This window comes from Alosa pseudoharengus, unplaced genomic scaffold, assembly GCF_046254945.1.
Source record: "Alosa pseudoharengus isolate Yale_2024_CS ecotype anadromous, Long Island Sound unplaced genomic scaffold, YU_APseudo_1.1 YU_APseudo_1.1_scf_1, whole genome shotgun sequence".
Classification (NCBI taxonomy): Eukaryota; Metazoa; Chordata; class Actinopteri; order Clupeiformes; family Clupeidae; genus Alosa; species Alosa pseudoharengus.
In genome coordinates, this window is record NW_027468564.1 from 23,086,430 (window position 1) to 23,097,716 (window position 11,287).

General features: G+C 39.0%; 1 protein-coding gene across 1 annotated transcript; it reads right to left on the reverse strand.

Moving 5' to 3' along the window:
• Positions 1–1,895: 1,895 nt before the first annotated feature.
• On the reverse strand, positions 1,896–4,838 carry LOC143128680 (uncharacterized). Its single transcript, XM_076289868.1, has 3 exons — positions 4,763–4,838; positions 4,488–4,577; positions 1,896–3,229 (listed from the first exon to the last, which is right to left on the reverse strand). The coding sequence occupies exons 1-3, from the start codon at positions 4,830–4,832 to the stop codon at positions 2,373–2,375; spliced, it is 1,017 nt and encodes a 338-aa protein (XP_076145983.1). The 5' UTR covers positions 4,833–4,838; the 3' UTR covers positions 1,896–2,372.
• Between the last annotated feature and the right edge of the window lie 6,449 nt (positions 4,839–11,287).

An 11,287-nucleotide genomic window follows, 5' to 3' on the forward strand; every position in this document is an offset into this window, starting at 1 on the left:
GACAGGTCATTTGAGTCACCCACTCAGTTTTCTCAGTTGTCCGTCATGGTTGAATGTCAATGTCGTTACCTGAAAAATGAGTCACAGTGTACACATGGACAATGCACCACATTGCATTTCCCAGAATGCCACAATCCCAGCCCACTTACTGCAACACTTACTGAAATTAAATCTTAAAATATAACACTTCTTGAAGTGACAGTGATATTGGAGGATATACTATGCAGTGCAGATGAGAGAGATAATGTGAGTCACTTTGAGACACTCAGTTTTGCCCATGTAGCTATCCATTTTCAGGTTGAGTAGTTGATTTACCGGTAATGTCAACTTGACATCAAGTACTACACTGAAAAAAAATATCTGTAGAAATAAGGGGAAATATACTGTGTTTTCTGAAGGAATTGTCCCTGTAGATTTCTTTAACGGGTGTTTTGCCCTTATTTTTGGTTTATAGGTTGTGGGAGGAAGAATATTCACAATCACATATTTTGAGCAAGAGACAAACAGCTATTACAGAATTTACAGAAAGTTTATTATTTTATTATTGCGCTTGTCAACTGCAGGGGGTACCTAACAGGACAATTTAATTTTCATCGCCATGGCCATACGGCGGAAGCCATGGGCATATCTCACAACACAAATAAGCTAATTCAGCAGAGAAACCCCACACTTCCCACTGGCTTTGCCATTTCCTCATACTATTCATAATGTATCAACATGAAAACACAAATGGAACCTGGCTGCTGGCAATTTACTTGCATTTTACTTGCATTTTCCACTTAGGCAGGGTTAGATCTATGTACAGAAACATACTTGTATTTATGGATAGCAAACAAAATAATTCTATAAAAAGGATTAAACTCCTACATTCTCCAAGTCTGTCTCTCAAACAAACTGCATCAAAGGCTGTGTTGTTCATGTTATCTCTTGGATAAGTTTGATCTGCACATTCCGAGTGGAGGAAGCAGAGGGTTGCAAATGCAAACCACGTGATTTCTGATAACCAAAGTGTACGTGTGTGTGATGGGGGTGTAGGACCTGGCAGGAACACGGTTAGAGCAGCAAGCTTTTACCTATAGGACATATAACGTCATGCCCATCTCACCTGGCACGAGACTCTGAGCCTTTGTCTGCTAGCCCGCAAATGTGGTCTGTGTTTTTTTTATTGTACAAGTCAGACTATTCAACTCATGAAAGAGGTGAGCTACAAAATTACTTCAGCATCACTGATGGTGAGAGCCCAGCTGTAAGCAGTGATTAGGAAGGGTTTGGGTTAAAGCAACTGAATGCAAGATAATAGGCTTGATGCAGCGTTTAACGGGCAAAATGTCTAAGCAAAAGAGGGCACGAGGAAGAGAGGGAAAGAGTGAGAGAGAAAGAGGGGGAGAGTGAGAGAATAAAGGAGAGAGAGAGAGAAAACATGAGTTGGCCTATCCTTGGAAACAGCCTGAGCTCCCAGGGAATGCTTAATTACTTTGCAAGGTTACTTATTAAATTTATTTTTCAGATACAACAGAGCTTGTGAGCATTCAATATTTTTAAAGCAATTTCCTCAAATTCTGCTTGGCTTTTTTTCATTGTGGAGTCTATGTAGAATGTGGATTCTCCTTCAAATGATGACAGTAATAGATGACATTGGGGGGGGGGAAAGAAAGGGAAAAATGCTGTGATTAGGAAGGGTTTGGAGTTAATTTCTAAATAAAAGCAGGACTAACACTGCCCACAAATCCTTCTGGGAGTTCTACTACAACCTCAACCTCAAACCGCCACTGCATACCATTGATCTCTTTTTACACATGAATGACTGGCATACAGTAAAGGGAAAACATGTATACATACTGTACATATGTTTTAAGTATATGTTTTAATGAATATTAAAGACACAGTACAGTTAGAAATATCACAGGTGTATTACAACATAAAAATACAACAACATTTTAATAAATTGCATACATTTGTTTGTTGTTTGTTGTTGTTCAACCAGATAGAGAACAGAGAGGACAGAGGAGAGGAATGAGATACTATTATTTTTCACCAGTGACACTTAACTAACACCAGGGGGCAGAATAACTATATATGCAATGGGCACAATACAACATTGATAAAATAGACAGAAATAATAATAATAATAATAATAATAATAATAAAACAATTCATGAATAAGTTACTGACTAAATAAAAACAATTACAACACTATTGTCCTCAATAATACTGTGCACTTCTAAAAAAGTAAGTGTGCTGTATTTATAGAGGAAGGCAAGAACGCAGGTGTAACACAACCTTGAATATACATAGGTTCATGGAATTGCACTGTAGACCCTAGCTAAGGTAAGGTAACTATTTATAAAGCACTTTTCTAACACCATGGCCATTCAACATGTTTTACAAATGAGACAAAGGTTAATGACCACAGATATTACCAGACACATTCCAACTGCAATGAGTATAGCAGTAATTGTATCTGTCTTACAAAGAGGCATGCTTTCCTTGAGTTTGGACCTTTCTATCTCATTTCGTAGTCTGTCCTTTTCCTTCAGTAGATCCTGTCTCTTCTTCTCCTCGTCTTCTCTGATCTTCTTTTCATTGTCAATTCTCTTTTGTTTCTCATCTGCTCTTACCTCCCTTTCCTTCTCCAGCCATTTTCTCTCTTCCTCCTCTCTGATGACTTTTTCTCTTTCACTTAGCTTTATCAAACCCTTTTCTCGTATCTGCCTCTCTCCTTCAATTCTCATCAGCTCCTCCTCTTGTCGTATATTCCACACTTTCTCACTCAAGGTGTTTGATGCCTCTTCTCTCATCTGTTTTACTGTTGCGTTTAGTCTTTTCTCTGCCATTACTGTGATGTTCTCAATCTGCACTCTCATCTCTTCTATGGTTTTATTTTGTGTTCTCTCTCTCTCCAATGCCTTGTTCTCTCTTGCTACAGACTTGTTCCTACAATCTGATATATTTTTCTGTGCCTCAGCTGTCAAGTCTTGTGTGATTTTAGTCAAGTTTTTATGAGCTTCCTCTCGTAGTTTGTTCTCTCTCTCCAATGCCTTCTTCTCCTCTTCCTCCCTAATCTTCGTCTCTCTTGCTGCTGACTCTCTCTTACAGTCTGTTATATTTTTCTCTGCCTCAGCTCTTATGTTTTGTATGGCTTCAGTGAGGTTTTTCTGAGCCTCCTGCCGTAGTTTGTTCTCCCTCTCCAAGGCCTTCATCTCCATTGCTGCAGACTCACGCATACAGACTGTGGAGGTGGGAAACCACAAACACTACCATTAATGACATTGGTGACACACACACACGCGCGCGCGTGCGTGCGCACAGTCACACGCACAGTCGCACGCACATACACACACACACACACACGCACGCACGCACACACACACACACACACACACACATACACACACACCACAATATCAGTCAGAGCACACATATTTACTTTAAGCCTCCACTGTAACCTTCCCCATGAGGAGCATCCTGACCTGTCATATCACCAGAGCCGGACAGTAATGGAGTACATTTACTTGAGTATAGTACTTGAGTACAATTTTGAGGGATCTGTACTTTACTTGAGTATCATTTTTGGGGAGTACTCAGGACTTTACTCAAGTACATTTGAGAGGCAAATATTGTACTCTTTACTCCACTACATTTCTATCCATAACTATCCATAACCGTGAATACCCGCTACTACTTCTAAAAAAAGGGGGAAAAGAAAACCCTCAATTTGTTGTTTCCCTCTCAAACGTGATTGGATTGTGCAGGCGCCACTGATTGGGACAGCCTATCAGCAATCACCTTCAGCTTTCCGCTAAAGTCAACTCCATGGTCAGATTTAGATAGGAGACGAAACCATGGACAAAATAATGGGTGAAGACGCAACAGGTCCATCCCGGAAATGTGCCAACCTGTGGCCCCACCTCGCCAGATTATTTGAATTTTCTGAACAAGTTAATGATAGTTTTGCTTCAAGTGTTTCAATTTCAAAATAGTATTTTGTATTTGAAATTCGTATTTTAAATACAATACATGTGTTATAGATACTGAGATGAAAAAGATAAAGATGAAAATGACTTGATTTCACTTTCAATTCCTTTTACATTCTCTAATGTATTAACATTAAAATTTTTCAGAACTCCATGTAGGACGTTTCTGCACATAAATGTGGCACTGTGGCAGTAGTAATGCAATATTTAGAAAATGAAACTCAAGTACTTTGAAACTCAAGTACTTTTAAAAACAAGTACTTCAGTACTTTTACTTAAGTAGACATCTGACTGTTGTACTTTTACTTGTACTTGAGTCAAATTTAGCAAAGGGTATCTGTACTTTTACTCAAGTAATGAAGCTGTGTACTCTGTCCGCCTCTGCATATCACAGGTCATCATGTTGCCATGCTACCGTTTATGATCACTCCTGTTGTAGAACCCTGTTGAGCCTCTAGTCAGACAGTGTATGTACACCGACCCTAATGATCAGTTCAAAAGTAAATAACTTACCAGTGAACTTGACCCATCCTACAATAAGGAGGATCAAGAAGATGACAAAAACAACCAAACATAATGTTTTCCTCCATTTTGTGATGGATCCTAGTGAAGAAGCAGCAGCATTATATTGTAAAATATCAACTTATAATATAATGTATAGTAAGGCATTCACAACATGGTGAGAGTTAGTGAATTGATGAATGTCATTCAATAATCAGAAATATCTATATTGGCTTGATGATCTAGATATGTTCACAGTTCAGTACAGTACAGTGAGGAAAACTCACCTAGGTATTTCTTCAAGTTTTTCATGACACCCTTTGGTTCCAGGCGGTTGTATCCAATGTCATCATTCATGTTTACCTTTAGATCTATGAAAGAGGAAATGTTCAATAAAACCCTATGTCTCCAAATTGCTTTGGCAAGTTCCTCAACACATAATTTCAGGAGGGGCTTACCCCATCACAATGGAAAGAGGCAATAGCTATTCCTGTCCCAAAAAAAACAGCTTCCCCTCACTGATCTCATTAACCCCACTGCTCAGTAAGATTGCAGAGATTGGGTTGAAAATTATATATCCTCAAACCTGGACCCTTCCCAGTTTGGTGGCAGGCCAGGAAGGCCCTCTACCCATTCCCTTGTGAGCATTCAAAACACACTCTAAAGCATCTGACAGGTCAGGCAGTGTCAGTACTAATTTTTTCAAAGCATTTGACAAAGTACACCTCACTGTAGAAATGGAGTGACTCCCAAAGCTAGGTGTCAGACCCGCTTGAATGCCATGGCTGTGCAGCTTTGTTTCCAGCAGAAGACAGAGAGTGCCATACCAGGAGTGCCATTCAGACTGGTCAGAACTCAACGGAGGAGTACCTCAGGGTTCTCTTCTTGGCCCTCTGGTCTTCCTTGCCCTCATCAACTGTGCAGCCAGAGACTTCCCAAACAGGTGGAACTTTGTGGATGATTAAAACCTCATCTATATCTACCAAGCTAATAAGATAACATCCCCCCAAGTGACACTGGACAGTCTGGACTGTTGGGTTCAAAACAGCAAAATGGCACTGAATCCAACAAAGTGTAACACTCAAACCTGTCCCTCTTTTCTTAGTCAACAACTACCAGTAACACAATTGAAGTTCTTTAATTGAATAAATTGTCAAAAAGACCTGACTAAACTACTGTAAACTGCACTGTCTGAGGAGGCTGAGAAGATCTGGTTTTGTCCACCCCACACACTAGAATGTCTCTCCAGCTTGGCATGGAAACCTGCATCAGTGTCCAAAACCGAGCCTGCCGGATTATCATTGGTAGAGCATACATCAGTTACAAACATGCCCTCCAGGTCCTCTCACTACCAGCCCTTAATTAAGCAGAGACTTTGACTTCGGTCTGCCAGACAATCAGCACAATTACAGACTCTCCAAGACAGAACAAAGAGATATAAAAAGTCTCCCATCCCATTCCTGAAAAAATAGTATTAAACACCTTGTAACTCATCTTAAACCTCTGTATGTATTCTAATTGATATAACTAATTTATTTTTCTCTTTTGCTTAATCTGTAAATACTCATGTATTTCAGTTTTCTTGGTAGAACTGCCATGCAAGTATTACATACAATTTGAAGATGTGAAGACTTGAATCTGCATATGATTGTGATAAAAAATTCCATTTGGTGATTTCCACATAACCAATCTCTGGTTCTTCCAGTTTCTAGGGTGTGCCGTGTTGTCAAGTGTCACACGTAACAGGAATGTGTTTGAAATTAAGTGCCGGGAATCAAATCGATTGTTGATGTTACCACTGTTCCACCGTGTCCAGTGTAGAGTAAACATATGCATCTATTTATTTTAATATTATTATGTGTTTTGTAATCTTCCATTTTTTCATAATAGGAACCTTTCCACTTTTTTCATGTATCCATTATGTATTATCAAACTTGGATTAAATAAGCTTTCTAATAAAATTCTAGGTTAAGTTATCTTTCTAAGGTTAGATAGTTATCTCACACCAAAAGACATGTTTTGAATTTTTAGAATGTACAGTGCCTATTTCTCACTAACTTTCACAAAATCCAAGCATAACAAAGGAAAACAAATTATGTTTATCTGCAAATCGGCCGTCTCCGACCATATACTGAGCCAAATAACCTATATTCGCAGAATTATATGAAAGACATAAATCAGTGCCACAAAACCCATTTTCCTTGACAGCAGTCTGTACATAGCAATGGTCTGTTTTACAAGACCTCCATAGGTTGGGAAGGCCCATTCAAGTGAATGGAGCATTCTAAAGCATTACAAAGAGCTGTGTAATAACATACAGTATCATATTTCACTTAGAAGATATGGATCAGTTATGCCACACTTACAACCTTTGTATCTCTTGTTTTGTAAACTATAGATAACGTTTAAATTGACTCTCAGCCAACTATAACTATAATTGTACTGTGGTCTCTCCACATACAGTACAGGTAATTGTGATGATGAGAAATTCTGAAACTATTCCGTTTCAAATGTTATGGTACATGATATAACTTTGAAAATTAAGGTACATGGTTTTAAAGACAACAGATGAGAAAAACGTAACTGTTTTTCATAACTGTTTACATAACCCTGTGATCTACTCTGTTAGACACGCCATAATACCATAAAATAATCACCACTGAACTCCTGCACATTAATATTGCCAAATAGTTGACAGTTTATACTGTAAACCAGACAACACAGTATTCAGGGACCATCAACAATAATCTATATATTTAATCCCATCCATTTGCAAACTAATATGTAGAAAAATATGTCATCGTCATAAAATCCATTTGCAAAATAATATTTCAATTAACAGAATCCGTATAAAAAAAGCTGTTGACAAACAAAAAAAACCCCAGAATATTATCTTACCTTCCTCATCTGTGTCTCAAACAAACTGATTCAGACTCGGTGTTGTGGATTATTTATCTTTAATAAGTTTCGATTCCTACCTTTCTGGTCGAGGAAACGGGGAACCACAAACAAGATTTGTGGGATTCTTCTGTGGGTGTGAGAGAGGCCATATCCTTCATATCGGCTCTTCATTTCAAAATCAGATGACAATCTTTGACCTACATAAAGCTTGGAAATGAGGAGCATTTTAAACTCCAAACTCCAAAAATGACTCCAATAAATGTAAAATACATGAGACCTAAATACCCACAAGTCATTCAACTCTGGGACCAATGTTTTGTTTATTTTGTTTTTTGATAATGATAATGTCTGTGTTTATGATTTATTTATACATTCATTTGTATTTATACATTCATTATAAATCTGATACAGATCATCTGATAGATGCAATGGTGTAATGTTGTAGATGCCAGAAGACAATTAACTCTATCAGCTCTACGGGGACAGGGCGTTTAGTTCAGTTATGACTACTGATTACCAGTAAGGGGCATACATGGGACAGTACTGAATCCCTCAGCTAACTTAATGAAGGCTTAGGCCTGCCCCACTGTGAAATTGTGAAGTGTGTGAGGGCTCACTCTCAACCCTTTCTGTGCCCTCTCCATAAGTCGGTTACTATGCAGGCTTGACTCGAGGGAATTATCAACATTTCATATTGTTGTGATGTGATGTCTTAAGGGAGGCTGGATGCTAGAAAAAAACGTCAGTAAACAACTTCCACAAACTGAAACAGTTTCTGGCAACATGTTTCTGGTGATGTCAATTTAACGATAGGTCACATAAGGATCACTTTCATTTCCTCAGAAGTCTGGAGAATGTTAGAATGAACAAGAGTCTGGAAGCCCCACTGATCACACAGCTGGAGCATGAACGCCACTGGTGCAGAGAAAAGAAAGTCCAAGAACAGCAGGCCATATCTGAAAATATATTCTTCACCTTTATTTGGAAAACAAAATATACACATGAAACATAAAACAAATAAACACAATAATATATAGGAGTGTGACTGTTTTTTTCTTACTGTTGGAGGACTGAGGCCTTATTGACATGAAGCAGTGAGTGATTTGTACAGTGAACCTGGAGAGTTGTGTTTTCAGGTTTGGGGGTGCTAATAAGATCAACATTCTTATTATAGTTGGACATGCAGTCCACATCCCAGCCCAATGGAGAACAGTAAACATATACACAGAACAGATATGAACTGGAAATCTGTTTAAACTACTAAGAGCTCAATGACTGACAGCAGAAGATCCATCAATGAAAGTATTATGAAACAGTGTTAGAAATATACTCAAATGCAGGCAGTCATAGCTTATCTTCAGTGCATACATTCATCAAAACTTCAACAACATATTTTTAATCACAGAAATGTATACATTTTTTTCTTACATTTTTAACCATTACGAAATAGGGATATATATATATATACACATAGGACATAATGTTACCTGAAAGAACCAAGGTTTTTGTCTCGTCAGTTGTGGTTCATCTGAAGCTAGGCAAATTTACAGTATACAGATTACAATTGGGGACGGGCTTGCAAGTTTGGCAGTATCCCTGACAAATATTGCAGAAAATGCACAGTATTGCACGAGAGAAGTTGATTAATAAAACATTTGGTTAAAGTTGACCAATAGCAGTGTTGAGCAATGCCTTTAAATTGAATCCGTCAGATGAGATTAAAGTAGCCTTTGAAATCTCATTATTACTGCACATCTGAATAGTACGGAGCCCCCCTGGGGACAGGGTGGGCAATATTTTTAGACCGCACTTTTTGCGTTCCCACGCAATAGTTTTTGCGTTCCCACGCAATACTTTTGCGTTCCCTCGCAAAAGTTTTTGCGTTCCCACGCAATACTTTTGCGTTCCCTCGCAATAGTTTTTGCGTTCCCTCGCAATAGTTTTGGTGTTAAGAAAACCTTTTTCTTCCTCTGGTATGTTGGGGGCTCTGTACGCAGATCCCATTCACGTAAGCCTGTGAGGCATATAGCCCTAGGCTTCACGTGGATTGGGAGACAGACTGCTCAAAGCCACAGTGCGTGGTCTGCAGTGAGATGCTATCTAACCATTCTAATGTGGTTCTCCACACTGTTTTTTTTTAGCGTGAGAGCTCATAGACCAGTTGCACATTTTGATTTTGTTATCATGTTATCATCATCATCAAGGGCGGCTAATTAAACACGATGCCTGGAATGCGTCAATAGAATGTGTTACTTTTTTATGTGTTGGATGGTGGGGGTACGCGAGCCGAGTCAGAATGTAGAAGGTGGTCCGCGGGGAAAAAGTTTGGGAACCGCTGTTCTAGTGCATCATATCTCCGACGAAAGACCGTTTTTCTTTAAAATACTCTTCAGAGTCTTCAAGCACATAACCACATTGTGTCTCACCGCCAAAGCCTCCTGCATATGTTTGTATGTGAGCCCCATGTTAAAGTAAAACTTAATCAATGAGAATCTGGAGAATCCTACAATGCGACCCAAATCTCAACCATTTGTCTTCTTCCAAACCTCGTTTCTGTTTCAAAAGAGGCAGGAATGTTAGAGACATGGTGGTTAGTTCCGTGTACCAGGAACCCACACAGACTAACTGGCTTTCTCAGCAAGTCTATGGGAATTATAGATGCGGTAGATGTGCCCATTGCGCCAACACTTTTGACACTAAAACATTCAGCCACTCACATACTGGACGAAAGTACAAGATCAAAGAATTTATAAATTGCCTATCTACCCATGTCATTTATGCACTGATATGCCCTTGTGGCCTTATGTATGTAGGACAGACCAAACGCAACCTCAAGCTGAGAATAGCAGAACATAAGGCAGCCATTAGAAACAATAATCTTGACTATGCCATTGCTAGACATTACATTGAAAAAAAGCATGGTTCTGTTGCCTCCCTCAGGTTTATTGGCATTGAGAGGGTACTACCAAACCCTAGAGGTGGTAACATAGTCAAACAGCTCTTGAGAAGAGAGGCCTTTTGGATAAATGAACTGTCCACTCTTGAACCCGCTGGCATGAATGAATCACAGGACTTAAGCTGTTTTCTGTAAATGTAAGTGTATAGACAATGGGGTATTACCCACTGGTTTAGCTGTATTTGTGGCATTGGTGATGCATTGATGATACCTGTGACCTATATGCACTGTTTCTGCAAAACTCTTTGATCTTGTTGGACTTTTGATGACACTATTTTTGATGATGATAATTATGTATATATGTATATATTTGATAAGAATTGTGTATATATTGTATATTGTATATCTTTGCGGACGTGTTCAATATCTTTGTCTGTTGATTGTATTTATCTGTTTATGGGAATATGGGATTTTGGCATTTAAAATGGACGTTACAAACAACTGGTCATGTGACTAGAAGGTAATTAAAGACACACCTGAGAGCTCAGACCATACCTGAGCGAACCTGAGGACGCTATATGCGAAACGCGTTGTTCGCTCTGAATAAAATCAAGTGAAACGTCAAAACAGTGTGCGGTAGGACTATCTCAATTTTTCTAAAACTTAATCAAGTCGAGGTTATCCATGATGTGCAAACCAACGGACCTGTGTGTCTCCTACGCCAGACTGGGAATACAGAGCCCTGCAATAGACCACTCCAAACTATTGCGAGGGAACGCAAAAACTATTGCGAGGGAATGCAAAAGTATTGCGTGGGAACGCAAAAACTATTGTGAGGGAACGCAAAAGTATTGCGTGGGAACGCAAAAGTATTGCGAGGGAACGCAAAAAGTATTGCGTGGGAACGCAAAAGTGCGGTCTAAAAATATTGCCCACCCTATCCCCAGGGGGGCTCCGTAGAATAGTTTTTCAAAGAATGAAATGTAGCATTAATTCTGCTCTAAACAATTAATTT

Excerpts from the sequence above, each read along its gene's own strand:
- LOC143128680 (XM_076289868.1), bottom strand. The coding sequence starts at position 4,832 with ATGAATGATGACATTGGATACAACCGCCTGGAACCAAAGGGTGTCATG. Across the intron at positions 4,578-4,762 it reads AAACTTGAAGAAATACCTAG|GATCCATCACAAAATGGAGG; the intron begins GTGAGTTTTCCT and ends CTTCTTCACTAG. Across the intron at positions 3,230-4,487 it reads AGGATGGGTCAAGTTCACTG|TCTGTATGCGTGAGTCTGCA; the intron begins GTAAGTTATTTA and ends CCACCTCCACAG.